Source organism: Lycium ferocissimum, chromosome 1 (assembly GCF_029784015.1).
Source record: "Lycium ferocissimum isolate CSIRO_LF1 chromosome 1, AGI_CSIRO_Lferr_CH_V1, whole genome shotgun sequence".
NCBI lineage: Eukaryota > Viridiplantae > Streptophyta > Magnoliopsida > Solanales > Solanaceae > Lycium > Lycium ferocissimum.
Window position 1 is genome coordinate 18,028,969 of NC_081342.1, and position 23,217 is coordinate 18,052,185.

At 33.6% G+C, this 23,217-nt stretch overlaps 4 protein-coding genes across 6 annotated transcripts; all 4 read left to right on the forward strand.

Moving 5' to 3' along the window:
* The first annotated feature begins 1,044 nt into the window (after positions 1–1,044).
* LOC132050873 (replication protein A 70 kDa DNA-binding subunit B) lies at positions 1,045–2,194 on the forward strand. 3 transcript variants are annotated; one of them, XM_059442216.1, is made up of 5 exons: positions 1,045–1,126; positions 1,217–1,374; positions 1,441–1,738; positions 1,823–1,891; positions 1,985–2,194. In XM_059442216.1, exons 1-5 carry the CDS (start codon positions 1,064–1,066, stop codon positions 2,129–2,131), a joined length of 735 nt encoding a protein of 244 aa, XP_059298199.1. In that variant the 5' UTR covers positions 1,045–1,063; the 3' UTR covers positions 2,132–2,194. The 3 variants fall into 3 exon arrangements, with proteins under 3 accessions (XP_059298199.1, XP_059298206.1, XP_059298211.1); XM_059442223.1 differs by having other exon boundaries at positions 2,004–2,194; XM_059442228.1 differs by having other exon boundaries at positions 1,823–1,931; positions 2,004–2,137.
* A 3,505-nt stretch (positions 2,195–5,699) lies between these two features.
* LOC132062896 (uncharacterized) lies at positions 5,700–7,867 on the forward strand. Its single transcript, XM_059455370.1, has 2 exons — positions 5,700–6,297; positions 7,284–7,867. The coding sequence occupies exons 1-2, from the start codon at positions 5,700–5,702 to the stop codon at positions 7,865–7,867; spliced, it is 1,182 nt and encodes a 393-aa protein (XP_059311353.1).
* Positions 7,868–7,908: 41 nt separating this feature from the next.
* Positions 7,909–12,415, forward strand: LOC132062905 (ATP-dependent DNA helicase PIF1-like). Its single transcript, XM_059455380.1, has 4 exons — positions 7,909–10,042; positions 10,457–10,538; positions 12,214–12,278; positions 12,363–12,415. Exons 1-4 carry the CDS (start codon positions 7,909–7,911, stop codon positions 12,413–12,415), a joined length of 2,334 nt encoding a protein of 777 aa, XP_059311363.1.
* Positions 12,416–16,515: 4,100 nt separating this feature from the next.
* LOC132069345 (hyoscyamine 6-dioxygenase-like) lies at positions 16,516–20,109 on the forward strand. The gene is made up of 4 exons (XM_059462721.1): positions 16,516–16,928; positions 17,420–17,658; positions 18,142–18,457; positions 19,554–20,109. Exons 1-4 carry the CDS (start codon positions 16,719–16,721, stop codon positions 19,788–19,790), a joined length of 1,002 nt encoding a protein of 333 aa, XP_059318704.1. The 5' UTR covers positions 16,516–16,718; the 3' UTR covers positions 19,791–20,109.
* Positions 20,110–23,217: the final 3,108 nt, after the last annotated feature.

Sequence of the window (23,217 nt, forward strand, 5' to 3'; positions counted from 1 at the left end):
GACTAACACTTTATTTTATTTTGTCTCTTAGCTTAGATGAATCATAGGAGAATTTATAGGGATTTAGTGTGATTAGTTTTAGAATGATGGGTAGTTAATTTAAGGAAACTAATAATTAATTCCGCAAATTACTTTCTCTGCTATTTATGTTAAAACTATTTATAGCACCTATAATATTCATTTTTATTGGAATAATTGATTTTCGAAATAGCTTGAATGTATATTTTGAGCTAAAAGGGATCATGACTCATTCGTGATATATTAGAAATTTAAAATGTCGTTAATATGCGAATATGAACCCAAATATATCTTAAATACAATTTTTCAAGATTTATCAAATTATACATATTTTCAAGCCGAACACAGTGAATAAAGTTAGTAAAAAGAGAAAGAAATTCTATCACTTTTTGCATTCTATTTTAAGTCTAGATTTTCTACACATAATGTAATTTTATTCCAAGTTTAAATTGGCTAGATCTTCTTTTGAAAGCTTCTATTTATATGCAAATCATTTATTTTGCAAGTCTTACTTTCAGAACAACATTATTATTCAAAGTTTAGCAATATTATTTAAAACCTTAGCACATTTTTTTTAATCTTATTTTAAAATGGCATTCTATTTGAATCTTATTTAAAGCCTTTTTGTGTAAGTCTTGTTTTTAGTTGGCATTTTTATTTAAAGTCTTAGCATATTTTAAATCTTATTTTAAACAACGCTATTATATTTTTCTTTAAAACCTTAGTAATGTTATAAGCTATTTTCTTTTCTATAACGCTATATTTACACTTAGCCTAACTAATCATAAGTCCGGTCGGTTAACCATTGTTAATGGGTCTTAAAGGGTGCCTAATACCTTCCCTTTAGACTAATTGAACCCGTACCTAGAATCTTTTTGGTTTCGTAGATTTTAACACCAAATCAACTTTAGGTAAATTACTTTAGGTGCCCTAATTCACCATAAATAATTAGGTGGCGACTCTTAACTTTAAATAACCCCGGATGTTGTAAACTATTTTGACTTAGGTTAAAATAGGGTATAACACCATTCCTATAGAGGAAGAGATGTTTTTTAACCGGATGGACATTAAGGAGTTGTTAGAGTCTGATTGGAGTCCTGAAATACAGGTTATATTTTCCTCCTTAAGTTGTTGATTTCCCTTTTAAGCAAATCAACCAGATTACTATATACTTGTATTTTTTTTTAAACATTTGTAGGAATATGTTGTTACTCTAAGGGGAAAAATTACAGGAATATGGGACTATTTTGGCTGGTACTACATTTCATGCAATGTCTGTTCAAAGAAGATTAAACCCGCAGATGGTGTATATCGATGTCACCGGTGTAATAAGGATTGCAAGTTTCCTTTGGTGAAGTAAGGAAGAAGTACTATGAATTTGCTTTGTATTGTGATTTAATCTAACGTATTATCTAAACATAGGTACAAGATACACATAAAAGTGAAAGATAAAACTGGGGACACTACCGTTGTCCTATTCAATGATGTGGCTGAGAAACTCCTTGATACATCAGCTCACAAGTTGTTCAACAAGCTGCCGTTGAGTAACAATAATGATGTGCCTGCCCAAATCGAAAGCCTCTGCGGGAAAGATTTTGTTTATAAGCTTAAATTAAATAAGTTTAATTTGATAGAGGGGCTTGAAAGTTTTACAGTATCCAAGCTTTGGATTCCAGATGAGGATTTGGAAGTACAATACAAGCTGAGGAAAGAGGAAACGGTATTGTAATATAGATTGTTTAAATATGTAATGCACAATTAGAGTATAATCTGTAAATAATCTATTTTTTGGTTGCTTTTGCAGGGGAAGAACTTACTAGAGGATGAAAGCGAGCCTAAAGATCAGGGGAACGAAGGATTGTTCAATGAAACGGTAATTCAATTAACTGTTTTAGTTATGAAGCTTAAATAAGGTATACATGTTTAATAGAAATGTTGAGAAATTTACTTTTCCAAAAACCAACAGGCATCTGCTGTTGTTGTAGTGGATAGCTTGGAAGATCCTGAGGAAGAACTACATGCCATTGATGGGGCTAAGAGTAGAAAAAGAAGAAACCTAATCGTAGATGACGACGAATCAAGTGATGAAGACACAAATAAGTGCAAGAAATAGACTGTTTAGTGTTGCCACGGAACTTTATCTGTTGTTTGAGCTTAGACAAAATTGTTCGGTCCTTTTTCCTGTCACGACCCGGCTAGATAAGTAACAGAACGAGCGGTGTTCGGTGGTTAGCCCCGGATACCCGTCATGGCCCGTAGCCGGGTCGTGACATTTCCCTTCTTAATTCAGTGTCCCTAGTAGAAGTATGTTGATGAAGAAAATGCTTTGTTAATGTCATGTAACTATAGTCTGAAGTGATGATATCCATACTTGTATGGTTTTATCCTGACTTTTATTTCCTCTGTTTTTGGCTAAATAAAGAGTTTGCTGTTATCGGATATTTGGTTGATCAGTGTTTAATGTTTATGTTTACATTGTGATATAAACTGCAAATTTGGATGGGTAGTTGGATTAAAATCTCCTTTGATCTCAACTGTGATTGACTTAGTGTGGAATGGGAAGAAGATATAATAGATGGTGACAATGTCTGGGAGAGAGATTGGAGCAGGGGATATGAAATTGCAAATAAGAGGAACTCTGAGACTTTATTTTTCAGAGCTTGAAGTGGAAACTTTTAATTTAATTAAAGATGAAAGATTACTTATTACTATGTGGTTAAAAAATGACATTATTTGTAGTTACATCTGAAAAGTGAAAACATTGTTAACTTTTAGGAAATTTCGGACAAGTTACTGGCTGGAATTTCTACTTTAAGAGATGCCAAATAATCTTGATCCGCCTCTCCCTCGAACACCTCCCCATTTTAAACGTTTGTAACATTATTTGACAACTGCAAACTTGGGAAATCTTATGGATAGTCATTCCTGCAATTTGCAAAGAACATGGCAGCCTATTTGGTGATCATAAATTTTGTGCATTTGTTGCCCTTTCCTATGGCTCTTTCTCCATGGCAGTTAGTTTTTCATCCTCTTTACAACACAATTACTTTATCTCCTTTTATGGTTTTATGTTCACAGGTGTAAAAGGCTACTAATAAGTTTCAAGTATCACCACAATAATTTCCTTGAATTTTGCAGGTTGGTGGTTTTTACATATGGACATACACTTAGCAGCAAATAAGAAGCTCATCGTTGGAATTGAAAGCACTAAAATAAGCAGAGGGAGAAGTTGTTAAGGAACCAAACAAGGACTTCATACAAATTAAAAGTCTTACCTTCTTGGCAACAATTCTCAAGATCAACTGCCTGTTAGTGTGACAAAATCCACGAAAAATCAAACAGTACTTTGAATGCTACTACCAGTAATCATATTCATTTTTAAGTAAGTGCACACTGATAGAAATTAAATATTTGCCATATTCTTCTTTATTTGATGAAAGATTGATTGGACTTTTAGTGTTATAGGGAAAAGGGTCAAAAATACCCCTCTCATCCTTAAAGTTTTCAAATATACCTCTGTCTTGACGGAAATTAATAAGTTCGGAGGATATTTTTAGCCCTTTTTCCAAAGTAGTTTTTTACCCTTTTCCCTTTTATTTATTCACCATCTGATTGTCCCTTTCTTTTTCTTCTTATCCCTCTTCCCTTCACCAACAGTTACTTTTTCCCCACCAAATCAATAACGGCTCTTTCCTATTAATTAACTAGACAAATCCCTTAAATTACTCCTTATCTTATTCAGTTACCCTATTTACACAAATCACTAACGATTCTTTACTGTTACATGACTACAACAATCCCTGATCCTCCTTCTCTTATTCAAACTTATGGTACTCATCTTTCCAAATTCTACAGCCATTCAACCATCCATCCATTTTTCCCCTTCAAAGTCAAGAAAGAGCACAACCTTAGAAGGGGGAGAAGCTTATTTAGTAATTCAGGAAACCTAACGTAGCTGCAAGTTCACACATTTCATTCCATTTAATTTCATTGTCATCATCTGGGCTGCGCGTTTTGTGTTTTGGCTGGTTTGTAGACTCATTCCTATTTTACTCGAACAACATTCTTTAGTTCAAAAATCACTTTCAAGATGAAGTACTGTTTGTTGCTATATATTTTAAAGAGTCATTTTCTCTTCTCCTCGGCAATTAAATTTCTTACATTTTCAACAATGAAGCAATTGAATGAATACGCTCACATCTTCCCATTATTTCATCCTTACATATATGTTACATGCTGTACATAATCCTAATTATTAAATATCCTCTGTGTTCCTTACCTGACAATTAATTTCCTTGCCTGATCACACACGCATGTTTTCTTCCTGTTCATTTAGTATATTTGGATATAGCAAAAATATCTAATTTTCATATATTCTACTCTTCCCAAACATTTATAACAGGTTAAATGGAATTGGTATCTGCTACTGTGAAGGAATACAGTGGCTCGGTGAATATTCCATTGGAAATTAACCTCCTACAACAGCTTCTGCCCGATTTAGCTCGGCAAGAACGGATACTAAAATTAAAAATGAAGAGATATGAATCAACAGACGAGTGCACACAACTGAACAAGGAACTAGGTCTTTGTAAAAAATAGCCGATGCAAGTATTCCAGATTGACGCGAAAGGTCGCCTTAATTAGAAAACAATACAAGTACCATCCAAAAAAGAAAATTATTCAGCTTCTACGTTTCGTGCGAAGATTCACAAAGTTGATGAAGATGACAAACATCTCAAGGAGACATGTTCCGATTCATCAAAATGGTATGTTAATCAATACCATGATTTATGTATTAACAAAATGCCAAAGTTAGACTTTTTGATGATATGTGAAACTAAATAAAAAATATGAAAAAACATTAGGCATGTATAAAATGCTTATGTTTATACTTGGATTCCTGAATTTTGCAGGCCACTACACAACAACTTGGAATTTTGGCCCCCCAACGTACACATGCCAATATTGTGGAGCCCTTTTATGGTATGAAGAATGGAGAAGAAAAACTGTGCAGCCAACAAATCCTATATTCTCATTTTGTTGCATGGAAGGAGGCCGTGTACAACTGCCGTTAATGAGTGAACCACCCCCTTATCTCAAGTATCTTTTGGGAACAGAATCCGGACAATTAGGTATCGACTTTCGTAGAAATATCAGGGTCTACAACTCAATATTTTCCTTTACATCTATGGGAGGCCGAATTGATGGATCTATCAATCACTCAAAAGGGCCATACATTTTCAGGATGAGTGGTCAGAATTACCATCGCATAGGCTCTTTGTTGCACGAAATTGGTAAAAACCCCCGGTTGCTCGGCTATATATATATATATGATACCGAAAATGAGATAAACAATAGAATGAATTGTCTCTTGCAAGAAGAAATTGATCCAAAAATTGTTCAAGCCTTATCTGAAATCTTTGGACAACCACAATATTTTGGAAAAATCATTTCGAATGGCTAGGGATAGATATAGAGAGCATCCTGAATCTATGTTTCGGCTACGACTCATATCTAACGGGACAAGAGATGGTCGACAATTCAATATGCCAATAACTTCAGAAGTTGCAGGATTAATCGTTGGTGATGTTACTGAAGAAAACTTCTAGCGAGATATTATTGTAGAACATCGCAAGAATGGGCTTCAAAGAATTACAGATTTACACCCAAGTTTCATGTCTATGACATACCCATTAATACATCCGTATAGCGAAGACGGATATAGACCTGGAATTCAATTGGCAGATGTGAACAACAAAAGTTACAAGCGTCAAAATTTGTCAATGAGAGAGTTTTATTGCTTCAGGATACAACAAAGACTTAACGAGGGGCAAACTTTCTTAGTAGCTGGTAGACTATTGCAACAATACATTGTTGATGCTTACATGGAAGAAAGGTTTTGTTATATTCGGAATAATAAAAAAAAACTCAGAGCTGATCTTTACTCTGGCTTAATGGATGCCATACTCCGAGGTGATTCAGATTGTTCAATGATAGGGAAATCTGTTATCCTGCCTTCATCGCACACTGGGGGGCCTCGATATAGGGCACAAAATTATCAAGATGCAATGGCAATTTGTAGGTGGGCTGGGTATCCAGATTTGTTCCTCACTTTCACTTGCAATCCTAAGTGGCCAGAAATAAATGCAATGCTCAGCTTACTAGGGCAGCAAGGCGATGATAACCGGGTGGACATTATATGCAGAGTTTTCCAGATAAAATTATTCCAACTAATGCAAGATCTGAAAAAGCAACAACCGTTTGGGAAAACAATCGCATGTAAGTTCAAATTTATACATACCCATTGAAGGCATCAGTTATTATTTCATCTAATCTGTTTTGCATTAGGTAATAAGGTTGAGATTATGCTTTTTGTTAGCTCAAAACTGAAAAGATTATTGGGAATACGCAGCTATCGTATAATTTACTTGGTTATTCATCTTACTATTTTGCTGTCGTTATTTTCTTTTCTATCGGAAACACCTCACAAGGTATAGGGGTAAGGCCTGCGTACATCTTACCCTCCTAGAAAAGTTGGATGTAATAATTAATATCAACCAAAATACCTAATTTCTGACCTTTTTAAAATACACTATGGAACCAATCTTCTTAAAGTGTGATGATCATCGATAAAACTTCAACCCTTCAGAATCACATGTTACCTTCCTCTCTGGTTCACATATATATTTAACAGACCAATGATATTTAATTCACAATGAAAGATGGGAAAAAGGGAAACTGTTGAGGCTTTTGATCTTCCAATTGGAAAGAGCACGATTATCCCTTAATTAAAATGAAAACTGTTGTTGTCCACTAAGAAGTGCTGGTAATTAAAATTTGGAGGTTTTGGAAAAATTAAAGGGAAAAGTGGGGTATTAATTATTGTGTCATTTAATGTTATTACAAAGATACATAAAATTAGTAGGGAAAACCAAAAAAAAAATAGAGAAAAGTCAAAAAAAGGAGAAAAAAGATAAATATGAATGGAAGCCATGGAGAGGTATTTTCTTAAGAAATCTTTTTCTTTTTTCTTAAAAGAAAATTTAATAACAAAAAGTAATTGGCCATCTAAGCTCATATATATATATATATATATATATGTGTGTGTGTGTGTGTGTGTGTGTGTGTTGAATTAATCTTTTTTGTTATATACATGAAATTTAACTCTTCTATCTCCACTATGATGCATAAAAAGTTTAGTTTCAATATTTCATTGATGTTACATATCCTGCATCCTAACCAATACTATACCATTAATTCTATAGGTTTATATACGATAGAGTTCCAGAAAAGAGGACTGCCTCATGCACATATATTGCTCTTCCTCCATCCCACATTAAAAAGTCCCTCCATCGATCATATCGACACAATAATAGCAGCTGAAATACCTGATATGGAAGTTGATCCGGACGGCTATAATGCTGTCAAGAACTACATGATGCACGGACCTTGTGGAGAACTCAATCCCCAATGCCCATGTATGAAGCAAGGAAAGTGCACCAAGCATTTTCCGAAGAAATTCAACAATCAAACAACTTTTGATGCAGATGGATTCCCTATTTATAGGAGAAGGAACACAGGTACTCAAGTCAAGAAAAACAATGCTCTCTTAGACAACAGATATGTCGTTCCATACAACAGGAATTTGATTGTCAAATATGATGCACATATAAATGTTGAATTATGCAATTACTCAAGGTCGGTGAAGTACCTATTCAAATATGTCAATAAAGGTTCGATGATGAGATCAAAAGATATCTGGCGACATACATATTCGACATGGAGGATCTTTGCATTTGACATACACGCTGGGTGTTGCCATTCCATTTACAGGGAGAAAACACCATAGTATTCGAAGAAGAAAAAAAATGGAAAAAGAAGGAAAACAAAATGGGAAGATGCGCGAGCCGACATTTGATTTTCCTACACCTTTGGGTGTGGGATGCAACAGCGAAAAAATGGAAAAGAAGGCAAAATGGGAGGGCAGTTGGTAGGATTTACTTCGCACATCCTGCAAGTGGAGAACGGTTTTACATGAGAATGCTGCTTAATTTTGTCAAAGGAAGCACTTCCTTTGAAAGCATCAGAACAATAAATGGAGTACCGCACAAAACATATAAGGAGGCATGCTACGCATTAGGATTATTGGAGGATGATAAAGAGTGGAATGACTGCTTGGCTGAAGCTGCGTGCTGGGCATCAGGAAACGAGCTGAGAAATCTCTTTGTGACGATACTAATTCACTGTCAAGTATCTGATTCATACAAACTCTGGAGGACCAACTATGGAATTTTATCAGAAGATATAATATCATTACAACGGAAGAGATTTCAATTGAAAGAATTACAGCTAACTGAAAAACAAGTTGAAGCATACACATTATTTGAGATTGAAAGCATCCTACGAAAGATGGGAAAAAGTTTAAAAGACATAGATGGGTTGCCACTTCCAGATTCTGCTTTAATGAATGAGACAGGGAATCGTCTAATCAATGAGGAGCTAGATTATGACAAAGGAGCTTTAAAGAAAGTGCATGATAAATCATTTGCCCTCTTAAATGATTGCCAAAAGTCGGCGTATGAAGCAATTCTAACATCAGTTGAAAAAGAAGAAGGCCGTTTATTTTTTATAAATGGACATGGTGGAACCGGAAAGACATTTCTATGGAATACAATAATTTCCAAGCTGAGATCACAATCAAAAATAGTTCTCCCAGTTGCTACTTCGGGAATAGCAGCTTTATTATTACCAAATGGCAGGACTGCTCATTCACGGTTTCATATTCCTTTGGACATCAGTGCTGAATCAACTTGTGAAATAAGACAAGGCAGCCAGTTAGCTGAACTACTCTTAAAAACTTCTTTAATCATTTGGGATGAAGCGCCAATGGCAAATAAATTTTGTTTTGAAGCCTTAGACAGGACTCTGAGAGATATCCTCCGAGTGAAATACGAAAACAGCTCTGACAAACCGTTTGGAGGTCTTACAGTCGTATTTGGTGGTGATTTTCGTCAAATACTACCAGTAATTCCAAAGGGTAGACGAGCTGATATTGTTGATGCATCGCTAAACTCCTCATACTTGTGGCCATTTTTAAGAATATACGAATTGAAGCATAATATGCGACTCCGCAATGGAAGAGTAACTGATTCTGAGGCAGCTGAAATTGCAAATTTCGACAAATGGTTGTTACAAATTGGAGATGGATCCTTTTATGATGATACTGACAATGAGCTTATTAAATTACCTCCCGATATATGCATCGCATCATCCAGCGATCCAATCGGATCAATTGTCAAGGCAGTTTACCCATCACTCTTGCAGAAGTACAATGACCCAACATATTTGAAAGAAAGAGCAATACTAACGCCAAAAAACGAAATGGTGCATGAGTTGAATGCCACAATTATGCAAATGATACCAGGTGAAGGAAGAACATATTTTAGCTCGGACAATGTGTGTAAAGCAAGTGTGAACACTAATGGCGAAGATCTGTTGTACCCAACTGAATTTTTGAATAGCCTAAGATTTCCGGGAATCCCTAATCATGACATACACTTAAAAGTAGGCACTCCAGTTATGCTTCTCAGAAATCTAAACCAAAGTGAAGGCCTATGCAACGGAACAAGATTGATTGTCACACATCTTGGTAATTGGTCTGTTAGCGCAAATATCATTTCGGGAAAGAACATTGGCTCAAGAGTAACAATTCCAAGAATCATTATGTCTCCTAATGATTCAAAGTGGCCATTTAAGCTTAAGAGACGGCAACTTCCTTTAGCTCCATGTTTCGCCATGACAATTAATAAAAGTCAAGGACAATCCCTTAACCATGTCGGATTGTATCTTCCGAAACAAGTATTCACCCATGGCCAGTTATATGTAGCTATATCCCGAGTAACAACAAGACAAGGATTGACTATACTGAATGTTGATGACGACATAGAAGACACTATGTTTATTAAAAATATTGTCTACAAAGAAGTATTCCAAAATATATGTCCACCAGCTCAACACACAGAAGGTATTTCTTCTTTTATCCCTATAGTATTATATAATCTAACAAATCCTAACTCATTATGCTCATCCAACATTGCTATGTTTTTGTATATGTAGGTATACAATAGAAGAATGATGGTGTAGCTGAAGCACAAAGAACTCTCCGAAATGCTCTCTAACGAATGAAAAATGATATTTAGGAGGTAAATGTGTTTTGTCACATAGCTAAAACTATAAATTTTCTCAAGAACATGTTACATATCCATGGTACTTAATGATCTTTTACTACATCAATAATGATCTTATATATTATTGTTCCTTTATATTTTTAAAAGTTTCCAACGTATCATATACTATAAATAAATAGGCAACAGGGAAAAAAGTCATTCTTTTATGTAGCTTTGATTCTTTTGTGATATTTGTAATTATCATTGCTCAGGCACAAGTAAAAATGCAAACATGTGCGAAGAGAATAAGAGCTCCCAGGAGGAAGAAGGAAGAAGAGGACCTCCCCCTTTTAGGTGCCTCGGGAAAATGCAAGCAAAAAAACAAGTTATGACGTTGCTTTTATGGTTTGGCTCACGTACCTACTGCTGAATGTTTTATCTGCTTAACTACTCATCTCAATGGAGATGCACACATTAAGGACACCAAAACATGTAATAGGTATATACCAGTAGATTACAGTGACTTGGGAATGCCCATTTCACAACCTAATTTTGTGGGGGTTAGGTGACATGTTCCCCTGACTTGATTTCACTTTTCAAATTTAAATATACATGGTAGGGGTCTTTGCCAAACCCCCGCCACCACAAGGCGGCTTTTGCAAAAGAAGAAAAAAGACAAAAGAAACAACAGTACCAACTGAAAAGTAGGCCATGGAGATTGATTACGAATAATGCTATTCCAAGGCAAATATGGACATGACGTGGAAGTTTTCCCATCATATGAAATGTGTTACATTGAGAAGGAACCGGAACAACCAAATAATCCAACAATACATATTTCGGAGGTTGCATATCAGATGATGCTCAGTTAAATCAAATCGGTATATGCTCCGGACTCAATCTATCTGCCAATTATAACATCATAAAACGCCTGAAAGCTACTGATTGATCCATGACTATAGATTTGGTTAGATGAATTACCGAGTAGCAAACCTACGGAAAGAAACTCTCCAAGAATTAATCACATTAATGTTTATATTTTGTAACTATTTTTAGTTATTCAAAAAAATAACTTTTAATTGTTATTTTTAAAAGCATAGCGTGAGATTAATGAGCTATCTTCTAATGAACACCACAAAAAACCAGCTCTTAAAAAACGGAAAAAGGCTTTCGGGTAGATCATACAAGAAGAGGAATCACCTTAAACTTGTGTCGACTTACCTAAACAATATGGTAATATCGATTCTTATGATTTTATAAATTACAATTAACCCATACACCTGTATGTTTAAACATCCCAAGTTACTGCATAAATACGTTACATCACTTCCCACTTTATTAAAAGGGGTAAAATATAAACAAATATTATAATTCAAAACCAACAATGATGGAATCAGGTAACATTTGCCATTAGTGATATTTATGGTTAACTTTTCAATTTATTACACCATCCATAACAATTTCTCTACACCTTCCATTCACTCTATTAGCGTCACAAATGAATAACGGAAGTTTCAGAATAAATAATAACAAGGCAAACCACTAATCTTCCTCCTACTATTAATTCAAATCATGACACTTATCTTACTCATCAAGGCTCTTAAACATGCAAATATTTGCTCATTATTGCTACGAAATTGACCTTACTTATTTTTAGATAGCTTTTAATTAATTACACCATCCTTAACAATTTCACCCCACCATACCAATAACTCTATTACCAAAACAACTAAATAACGGTTGTTTCGCTTCCAAAAATAACAACGTTTCAAACATCCAAATATTGCCTCATTATTGATGTGAATTAAATACAGCACAATCAACGTAGAGGAAAAGATGTTTAAATACTACAAAACACTGGACAACAACCGCATACAGTACACTCCATAAAGCTACACACAGTCATCATCTGTCAGAGTGTTTGATCTAGGTTGGTTTGCTAAATATAACGTTCATTACTATTGCACCTGAATAAATTCTCTTTTGTTCAAATATCGACTTTGTTTGAATTTGTCAAATACTTATACAGGATTACTACAATGGATGAAATGATTAAAGATCAGGCACGTCAAATTGGTTCAGATAATGGTGCAGGTAAATTTTACATGGCAACTTCAATAATTTTATTACTTGGTCCTGCATGCTATATTATTAACATCAATTTATCTTTGCTTACAGATGCAACTGCAGGAAAAAACGTATCAATAGAGGTGATAGTATGCAAAACTTGAACAAATGCGAATTGAGTATTTGAGAAAGGAACGACAGCGATTGAAATCCATATTATATAAAGGAGTACCAGATCGATCTGACAAAGAATGATAGGACGTGCTGATGTATTTGTTTGGGACCTCCTGTCAGATGCCCGTCCACTGCAATAAAAATGACCCCAATTAGTTATAATTGTTCTACTATGCATCTATTATGCCTTTAATTTATAATTAGCATGTAATTTTTAATTAACTATAAAATGTTTGCCTCTATGCTTATGACTACCAATTCGTTTGCGATTTTGATTATCTTTGTTTATTAATCAATTGGATACCTTTTGGACAGAGGATCGTGACAAACAAATTTGTGATATCCTCCCATTCCCCTTTATTCTCCATATGTATTATCTACCGGTAAATTTACTGTCATTATGTTTTTTCGCATATCCATTTATGTTATAAAATTTTCGCCCCTTGGTGCAAACACATATTTCAATAAACTAAATGTGAGGAATTAAACTCTATATATTTATTAAACTTAAAGACATTGATTTTCAATCGCGCGAAGCGCGGCCAAGTTACCTAGTTACATATAAGAATGAGGTGAAGCAAGACTAACTCTATCGATCGAGCTATTTTTGAACAAGAAATTAAAGTCAGAAATCATAAATATAACGTAATTTCTTATCTTGGTTAAGCACGGCAGTTACAAGTCCCCTTTTCTATGATGGCCTATCTTTTTTTAAGGTATTTCTTTCTCTGGGGAATGAACCTTACTTGATTGTGGCTGCAGATAATTGCAGAAAAAAGAAATCAAACAAAAATCAACAACTGCATATCACTAATTAATTCATTCACTAATTACCCAAAAAAGAATCACTAATTCTTTTGTTTACTCCCATCAGCAAGCTACAAATATAATAGAAGTAGCTAACTTTTGATGCATTCCAGCATGCCTCTCTTGGATTAAGTTAACTGACAGAAAATCATTTCAGGTTAATTTGAGCTTAACTTGGTTAACATAACATATAAATGGATTTTATTTATATTCATTGAAAGTTTAAATGAATTTTCATACAACCAGCTGAGTTTACCATATACTATAAAATGTTACTTGCCTTATCTTCGAGGTACGTAATCGATTTCCTTTATTCTGAGTTGTTACCTCAAATTACTTTTTAAGTGATCTGATATATAGTGTAAATATTTTTATACTGTATGTGTATAAGCTAAGACACGTAACACGTTGTAACATATTAACGTACACACATAGTATAAAACTATTCACATAATTCATGTATATAAGTTAAATTCTTTAAATTAATGCAATACAATATGATTTTCTTATTACTGATATAGTGTAAAAGTAGCTACGAATGAATACACTGAATTGAATACATCCGAATATCAATGTATTTCTTTAAATTTTTATTGTTAGAATACAACCGAATTGAATATAGTGTAAAAGTAGCTACGTATGAATACAACGGAGCACAACCGAATATTGAATACAGCAAAATACATAACTATGAGTCGTAATTAGCTAAGCCATAGCTAAGGCTTGTTAGAAGCCTCCAAACTATAGTTTTTGTAAGTTACCCTTAAAAGTATATACGCTATGTAAATTCTTCTTGTTTTAGGTAATAATTTTTCTTATTATAAAAAAGATTCTACTTATTTTTCAAAATAATTTAACTGTATAATATTTGTATATTGTGAGTGTATTATCTGAGTTGGTACTGGGACCTAAGTGTTTTATCTTTTACCATGAGTTAGACCAGACAAGATAAGGATTACGAGGAAAAATGACAAGACAATGATCTTAATAGGAAAAAGACAAGATAATGATGCTAATGGTAAAAGTTATCTAAGTAAATCACTTAGCACAGTCTAATTAATGATAGGATTTGTTGATATATAATAATCAAGGATGTCAATGCATAGTCTTTTAAAAACGTCTGCATAGCAGAAGGAAATCAAAAAAAGAGAAAAAAAACGCTTTCAACAATACAAGAAAATCTATCACATACTAGTAATTACTCTTCATTACTAAATATGAAATTTATGAAAAGGTAACTGTGTGATATATTAAATATATATTATGAATAAATAATAATAACAGAAGAATAAAACTAAGGTTGTGGAATGAGGCAAAAATGGAGTTCCCTCGCTATTATTAATGCCACATGGTCAAGACGGGGACAAAGGTAACATGTCTTCGATTAATGGTGTTAATCAATCGTATATTTTAGTCCATATGTTTTTATTTTGTTCCACCTTCTTCCAAATGAATGAATTGTTTTTTAGTAGTCACACATCGGCGCGTATGATGATGATTTGTCTTTTTTATATGATTTTGAATAATTCTCACTTTTTGAGCTAACTTTTGAGATTGAGTGAGACTCAAAGTTCATTCTCCTATGTGATACCAGAGCAATAGATCTAAAAGATTCAATATTCAATTTTTTTTTAATAAACCACCTATAGGTGGAGAGGGTTAGGTATAAACCCCGAATATTTAGTAGAGTTCCTTTTTCTTTCAATCTTCTATTCTTCATTTGCACAGATATGGGATCCACTTCAAAGGTGACTTCTAATTATACTAATTTCTACCTTAAAGAATGACAAACTCTCATCCCTTCTATTTGGCTCCCTGAGATTCACTTGGAGCAGTGCTGGTGAATGCCATCTTTGAGAGTTGTGATTATGTTGGTGGGCGCAGGGCAATGCGCATTGCTCTCTCAGGTTAAAACAAGATCAACGAGAGCTTCTCAGAATTAAAATCAGATTTCTTAAAATTCAAATTATGTGTTGATGCAATGATATAGTAATTTCGTGGATTCCGAACTCACTGATCACTAAAAAAAATGTAAGATTGAAAGAGAGATTTGGTCACGTCTATAGGATCTATTTGGACAATTTAATAGCGGCAAACAATTTATAATCTGCCGAAGGAACTGAGTGAGTTGACTCAAGGGTCAAATCATATTGCCAAACTTATTTTACTAATATGAAGAAACTATATATGAGATGAGTTGGATGCATGCATTGAATACATGTGTTACCTGCACTTGCAACTGCGAGTGTGGAGGAAAAATCAAGCTGCAAAAGGCTTTACAAGATCAAAGACTCATCCAATTTTCAACGAGGTTGAAAGAATATTCTTCCGGATCAGTAAAGACTAAAGAGTAACGTAACATACTTAAAATTTCACCTCTGCAACTGTAAATCAAGCACAGTTACTTCCTATGCAAGATAAAAAGCAAAGGAAGGTTAGAGTCAGCCAACCATTCCCCCATAGATTCATCTTCTTTCCCAGCTAGCATCAAACACACGTCAAAGAGTTATCTCAGATAGTTCTTCTTGTAGCTTTGGTTTTCTATATATATGGTATCAGAGCCAGATCCATCAAATTCTTATTTCACCAGATGTTGTAATCCCATGTGATCATGTTGTGCTCCAGTTGCCATGCCAAGGCGTGGGTGGTGTTAATACTACCACATCGGTGGGTGAGATGTCAATTTATCTTTTATAGGATCTTGAACATTAATGCCACCTCTTAAATTAGCTTTTGAGGTTGAGTTAGGTGCAAATTGCATTTTCATAAGTAAACGCTAGTCATTTTCACATTGAGGGACTTTGCCCGCCAAATTTCAACTATAGAATATATATTATATGACCCTATCAGTTTTAACTTTTATATATTGATGGAGCAAAAGATATTAAAATCACCAGATCAACTAAAAGATAACAAGTAACATCCAACAATGTAACAACTGAGATTAACAATATAGAAAATAAGGTTAAATCCATTATAACCCATGTTTAGTTCAACATTGCACTAATTATAGACTCGGTATTAAATTTTAACATGTCTATATTTGGTAAAATGAGTAAAATAACCCGGTAACAAATCTAGCTTAGTGACTCTATAATGTGTATGATTCGGTTGCAATTTCTAATTTCTTGTGTTTATATAGTTATGTATGTATCTAAGATTCTCAAAATCTTACCATGGACGACAAAAATGGCCGGCTACGTTTTGTATTTAAACCACAAGTTGTTCAAGGTCAAATAAATTAGGCACCTTAAAGTTGGAGTGATAACGTGACACTGAACTAAGAAAGTGAACTTTGCAATAAAATAGTCATGGGAGTTTGTGGGTTAGTTGATTAATTGAAGTATGTGTCTCTTTCTTTTAATCAATAAAGAAATAATTAAGCAACTATTTGCATGACCACCAGCACATGTACTTGTGTATTATTATAGCATTAGCTATTGTAATCCATGTTTAAATTTTCTGAAAGAAGATTTCAGGGCAATAATGGAGAAGCATAACTCAAAATGGTTCAATGTTCAATCTGTGCCTCAGTGCTATACATTTCCCCTAGAAGAAAGACCAGGAGAAGCCCCTATACCAATATGCAAGAAAATCCCAATAATTGATCTTGGAAAATTCCTAGTAAGTTCTTCAGAAAAAATGGAAACAATCAAGCAAATTTTGCAAGCTGGTCAAGAATTTGGTTTTTTCCAGGTAAGATCGACTTTTTTTATAACTATCTAGCTTTTTATTTCAAGAAAAACAAGTAGTATGTTATTTCAGTACCAGTGGTAGATCTAAGTCTTTGACTCGAACCATGTTTATCCTATATGTGAAAAATTAAACACTAATAAATCTTGTATGTGTAGAGATATAAAATAGGTCGAACTCACTATGAATTCGCCATCTCCAAAACTTTAAATCGCTTCTAGTTCGAGACTAAAATAATGTGTCATTGATTAGTGGCGGATCAAAAGGGGCTAGGGGTTCAATGGAATCTCCTTCGTCGCAAAAATGGGCTAAAAAAAAATTCTTTTTGTTATATATAAACTGTTGAATCCCTTTTAGATAAGAAAACATTCTACTACAATGGTAAAGAGGGTTCAGAGTTTAAGTACTATCTTAGATTACAAATTCGAATGCTAGGTGCGACACTAGTGTTTTCCTGAATCCCTTTGTATGAATTTTTAGCTCTACCACTGCAGGTAATCAACCATGGAATACCAGAAAATGTGGTGACTCAAACAATGTCTACCTTTAAAGAGTTTTTCAACATGGCTGACGAACAAAAAACAAATGTACCTTCTAAGAAAGGATGGATCTACACAGGGAGCAAAGATGAAGTTAAAAATGGTGTCCATTTATGGAGGGATAATATAAAACACCCTTGTCATCCTCCTGAGAAATGCATGCAAAGTTGGCCTGATAAACCAGCTAGCTACAGGTAATTAAAGAATACCGCTACCCAAACTAATATAGTTGTTCAACTACTTCACATCCAATTTTAGTGGATCTATATAGTCTTTTGGCTAAACTTTCAAAACCTGCTTATTTTAAAAAAATATTGTTTGTTAAAAATATTTTTCGAAAAAGTACTTCTGAAGAGAGTAATACTTTGTGTTTAGCTAATCAATTTAAAGACACTTTGACAACATTAGTGCGTCAGTTTGTGCTTGGCCAAGATTGCAGATGTGGTTCTGGTTAAAATAAATACTTTTTTGGCTTCTAAAAACTGTTTCTGCTACTATTCAGAAACATTTATTTTTTTCCTAAAAATTTGACCAACTCCACCTCAACTCTCTAAAATAAGCATTTTTCAAACTATATATAAAAAACACTTTTAACTATCCAAAAGCTTGGTCAAACAGGCTCATATAATCTAGTAAAATCCAATTAAATTACTTATAGATTTTGTCATTAATTACAGAGAAGTAGTGGGAACATACGTAGAGGAAATAAAGAAGCTGAGTTTGACAATTTTGGAGCTGATATGCCAAGGATTAGGAATTGAATCAGGCTATTTTGAAGAACAAAGCCAGGTTCAACTGTTGTCAGCAAATAATTATCCACCATGCCCAGATCCAAGCCTGACTTTAGGCATATTAAAACATCTTGATCCAAGCCTCATAACAATAATTTATCAAGGGAATGTGAGTGGGCTTCAAGTTTTGGTAGATGGACAGTGGATGTGCATTGGGGCTCTTCCTAATGCTTTTGTTGTCAACATAGGCAACCAGCTAGAGGTATTCTACTTTTTGCGTATATATATATATATATATATATATATATATATATATATATATATATATATATATATAACTTAAACTGGTCTTGCTCTTCTTGGATTTTAAGTTATATACATTGATAATGCAAGAAAATAAAATTACATTATCAATGCGATTTAATTTGTTATAAAAATAACGTGATTGTGTAAAACAATGTATTCTATCAGTAGATAGATCTAACTTAAGCTCATTGTGATTTCATCTCTAACTTATTTACATTAGAGTGAGTCGTTACGATAAGCTAATTTAATAACTTGGACCAAAAACTTAAGAAGAAATTGCACGGTTTCCCTTCAAATGGACTGGTCTTTAATTTTCGTCCTTCAAATGAACTGGTCTTTAATTTTTACCCTTCAAAATCAAACTTATTCCTAACGGGGCATAACTTGTGAGATATTTTAAAGCAAAAATATAAAAGAACTTATGCCCCACTAGGCATAAGATTGATTTTGAAGGGAAAAAATTAAGGACCAGCTGATTTGAAGGACAAATATTAAAGACCGGCACAAAATAAGGACAAAAGTGCAAATGACATGAAGAATCTTTTCCATTATTAGTGTGGTGGATTTGCAGTGTGCTAAATGGACATATAGTCAAACCCCAAATGACCTTTTAATGCTGCAAGAAAGCATCCTAAGCTCTCTCATATTGGAGTTAGTATCATGTCATACGATGATATCTAAGTCCATTAAAGGGCCTCATCCTTCGCTTGAAATGAAATACGTCTTCCATCCATTCAGTGTGAGATTCAATCTCTGTTTAAATGTAGACATAATTATTTAAATTTCAGTTTTTAACTTAAATAGAAACTAGCTAGAGAGCATAAATGATAGAGTAACTTTTTATAGTGAAAAAGTATTTCTACAAAAATTGTAGTCGAGGATAAAAAAAGAAATTGATTCTCCAGTAATAATATGCTATCATCATTTTTTTTCTTTGGGATGGTATATACGACATATATGCAAACATAAAGTTCTATATGTATATAGGACACTTCATGGTGTGCATGATTTAATTTCTCACTTTTATTTTTATTTTTTAATGAATGAAATAGATAATCAGTAACGGGAAGTTAAAAAGTGTGGAGCATAGAGCAGTGACAAATTCAAGGGAAGCAAGAACATCGATTGCCATTTTTGTAAATCCAGCTCCCAACTGCATCGTTGAGCCAGCAAAAGTACTGTTGAATGAGTCTAATCCCCCTCTCTACAAATCCATTCTTTACAGAGATTTTATCAATGCTTCCAAAGCTTTTGGTATTCATACTGATGCCATACAAAATGAAGCTTAACTTAATGATATGTACTAGTATTATCGTTAAAATTTCACGGGGTATTCTATTTGGTCGTCTTCGTTTAACATGTATCAACTTTTTTGGAAAAAAGCTTAATTGGTACTCATATTATAGGTAACTTCATTCAAAATTACTTCTGCTATGCTTTTCATCTCCTCTTTCTTCTTCTTCTTAGTTGTTGTACAATAATTTTTTTCGAACTTATAGCAATTGAAAATTGAAGTATAATGTTTTGAAGATGGTAGTTGAAAAAACTTAAAAATTATGACAAATCACCATTGTCGCAAAATGAATTTGTAAGATTTGTTATTGTTTTGTGAAATTGATGATTGGGTTTGTTCTTTATGATATATGAAACTAATGCTTCGAATTTGAGCTCATTTGAGGTGGATTTGAATATTGAATTGTTGAAATTCGAAGAACAAATTGCTGGTTATACATAAAAATATATTCACTTGAACTTCATGCCAAAATGTCTGGAGTGCAGCCAAATATATGTTTGGCCTCATGCTAAAATGACCAAAGTGAAATATTATATGTCTGAAGTTTGGTCATGCCAAGGCCACAACTTCAATTAAAAAAATGTCAGAAGTTGGTCTTGACAAGACATTATATGTCCGAAGTGCAACTATTATATGTCTGAAGTTAGGACTTGTCAAGGCCACAACTTCAGTAAAATATGTTTGAAGTTGACCTTGGCAAGCCAAACAAAAATGTCTGATATTTGATCTTGACAAGGCTACACTTCAGACAAAAAATATCCGAAATTTGTCAAACTTCAGACATGATTTTTTGCAAATTCTGTGCCATATGTTTGAAATGGTTCCAAAGTGATATATTTACAAAAAAAATCAACAACAGGTACAACTTAAATGGCAACCCCCAAACCGGGTATTTGTACACTTTGTCCAGTATTATTGTAGCACTCCCCAATCATTTGATTATATTTTCTGTTCTCTTTGTAAATAACGAGTCACAAGTTGTTAGTTTTGACTTTTGACATTACCGTTGTAACCTTAAAGGACCATGCTATAAAACTTTGATGATGATTAGGGTGTCAAATGAGTGTATTGGGTTTAATTGGGGCGTGTCAAAAGTTAATAAAGTTAAAATAGGATGGGTCAAAATGAGTTAAATAATGGATCATGACCCAACTCGCCAATTCTTATTAAATTTTCAATTGGAATATTGACATCAATATACGACTTCCAATTGATATTGGCATATTTTTGGCCAAAATATATATTTAGCTATTTAAGCCTAAAAGTATTGGCATTGTACCCATATATCCAGCGAAAATAAACTAGCTAATAGCACATTCTGAAATTCTCCTCCTAATTTCATCCTTAAAATATATATCCCCTTCCAAAGATTAAGTTAGCTAGTTTCATCTCAGATCAAAGAACACCAAAAGCAAAAATCAAGAGAAAAATGAAATGAATGGGTGTGAGTGGTGACATATTTAATACCACAAGATTAAAGGGCAAATTGGTACATTAAACATATCTTTCGTTTAAGATAACAAGATTCAAAAGTCTTCTCTATTTTTTTAAACTCCGTCCCAGTCAAACTAAGACGAACAAATTAAAACATAGGGAATACAAAATTCGGAAAAGGCTCAAATATGTCATCGAACTATCAGAAATGGCTCATTTATGCCACTCGTCAATAGTTTGGCTCATTTATGCCATCGAACTATCGGAAATGACTCATTTATGGCACTCATCAATAGTTTGGCTCATTTATGCCATCACTGTTACCAAAATGACTCATCCATGCCATTTTTCATTAATGCCGATTTTATAATACCAGATATGACACGTGGCCTCCAATTAGATGTCTACGTTGTTTAATTAAACCAACCCAATTTTAAATCCCAAATTAATAAAAATCTGACCCATACACCCGACCCACCCACAACCATAATTTAGTTGGAGGTCACGTGTCATATCTGGTATTGTAAAATCAGCGTTAATGAAATGACATGGATGAGTCAGTTTGGTAACGGTGATGGCATAAATGAGCCAAACTATTGATGAGTGGCATAAATGAGTCATTTCTGATAGTTCGATGGCATAGATGAGGCAAATTATTGACGAGTGGCGTAAATGAGCCATTTCCGATAGTTCGATGGCATATTTGAGCCTTTCAGTACAAAATTTGAGAATTAATAGAAGGGATATGGACTTCTTTCAAGAAAAGACCTACAAAATGCATCTGCCACCTGTGTATATGACATTGTATATCGTGTCTATTAATGTATATCATATGCAGGTTTTCATGAACGTTACTGCGACATGTGTATATCACGTTGTATATAGTGTACATCAGTGTATATCACTCACACACACATGTATACACAGGCATATATATACCTACACGAGGATTAGAAGATAAATGGATGTATAGTGTGACATACATTGATATACATGGGATATAATCGATACATGATGGAGTCGTCTTCAACCTCAAGTTTTCAATTTGCTCAAATCATCTCCAAACACCTCTAAAATTGATACTCCCTCCGTTTCATATTATTTGTCTAAGTTTGACTCCGCACGGAGTTTAAGAAAATAAATAAGACTTTTGAATTATGTGGTCTTAAACTAAAGATACGTATAATGTACCAAATTGGTCTCTAATCTTGTAGTCTTAAACATATTATGTGAGATGTTGGGTGTAAAGAGTTACTAAATATAGATAGTGACATTTTTCTTGGAACCGACTAAAAAAGAAAGTAAGACAATTAAATTGAAATGGAGAGAGTATTCACGATTTTTAAGATGTTTTCAACGAAGAATCGCAAATACACGTATCAAAATTACAAACGACAATTTCGAAATTTTATTACAATTGACTAAATTGCCCAAAAAACCAATACAAACTGACATACTGAATTGGTTCACGAAGGATGGGAAGCAGATGGAACGGTTAAAACATGAAACCCAACAATCATAGTCATTTTTTTAGTAGAAAACAATCAAAGTCCTTGAAGTTCTACGAATCAACCTCGCACAGACAAATATTATCTTCTTTCCCGAACTCCATCATTGTTGATATCTTTCAATATTTTCTTGATAATTCATACTATTCGTAAGTTTTTGAATTGTCGAAAAAAAAAGAGAAAAATTAGAGAGACAATGATATAATGATAGAGAGATTTTGGGAAAATATTTGAGAGATTTGGAAAAAGTAATTACATAAAACCTTAAGAAATAAGAGGAAATTTGCAACTTTAAACCTATTTTAAGGAAAGATTTATGAAATACATATTTTATAGCCATGAAACATGAGTATAGGCTATGGGGTTCCAATATATAAACATGGGGTTGTTTTATGTCAGTTATTTCGCCAACTTGTCACATAGTGTCAAATTTTCTTTTCAATTTCTTTATTTGTTTTTTTATAAATTGTTTAGAAGTAT

What these genes read in the sequence shown, in the direction of transcription:
- LOC132062905 (XM_059455380.1), top strand. Translation starts at nt 7,909, where the DNA reads ATGGGAAGATGCGCGAGCCGACATTTGATTTTCCTACACCTTTGGGTG. An exon ending in ACCAGCTCAACACACAGAAG is followed by an intron (nt 10,043 to 10,456) that starts GTATTTCTTCTT and finishes ATCATTGCTCAG; the next exon opens with GCACAAGTAAAAATGCAAAC. An exon ending in TGGTTCAGATAATGGTGCAG is followed by an intron (nt 12,279 to 12,362) that starts GTAAATTTTACA and finishes CTTTGCTTACAG; the next exon opens with ATGCAACTGCAGGAAAAAAC.
- LOC132069345 (XM_059462721.1), top strand. Translation starts at nt 16,719, where the DNA reads ATGGAGAAGCATAACTCAAAATGGTTCAATGTTCAATCTGTGCCTCAG. An exon ending in AAGAATTTGGTTTTTTCCAG is followed by an intron (nt 16,929 to 17,419) that starts GTAAGATCGACT and finishes CTACCACTGCAG; the next exon opens with GTAATCAACCATGGAATACC. An exon ending in ACATAGGCAACCAGCTAGAG is followed by an intron (nt 18,458 to 19,553) that starts GTATTCTACTTT and finishes TGAATGAAATAG; the next exon opens with ATAATCAGTAACGGGAAGTT.
- LOC132062896 (XM_059455370.1), top strand. Translation starts at nt 5,700, where the DNA reads ATGACATACCCATTAATACATCCGTATAGCGAAGACGGATATAGACCT. An exon ending in GTTTGGGAAAACAATCGCAT is followed by an intron (nt 6,298 to 7,283) that starts GTAAGTTCAAAT and finishes TTAATTCTATAG; the next exon opens with GTTTATATACGATAGAGTTC.
- LOC132050873 (XM_059442216.1), top strand. Translation starts at nt 1,064, where the DNA reads ATGTTTTTTAACCGGATGGACATTAAGGAGTTGTTAGAGTCTGATTGG. An exon ending in AGCTGAGGAAAGAGGAAACG is followed by an intron (nt 1,739 to 1,822) that starts GTATTGTAATAT and finishes TTGCTTTTGCAG; the next exon opens with GGGAAGAACTTACTAGAGGA. An exon ending in AAGGATTGTTCAATGAAACG is followed by an intron (nt 1,892 to 1,984) that starts GTAATTCAATTA and finishes AAAAACCAACAG; the next exon opens with GCATCTGCTGTTGTTGTAGT.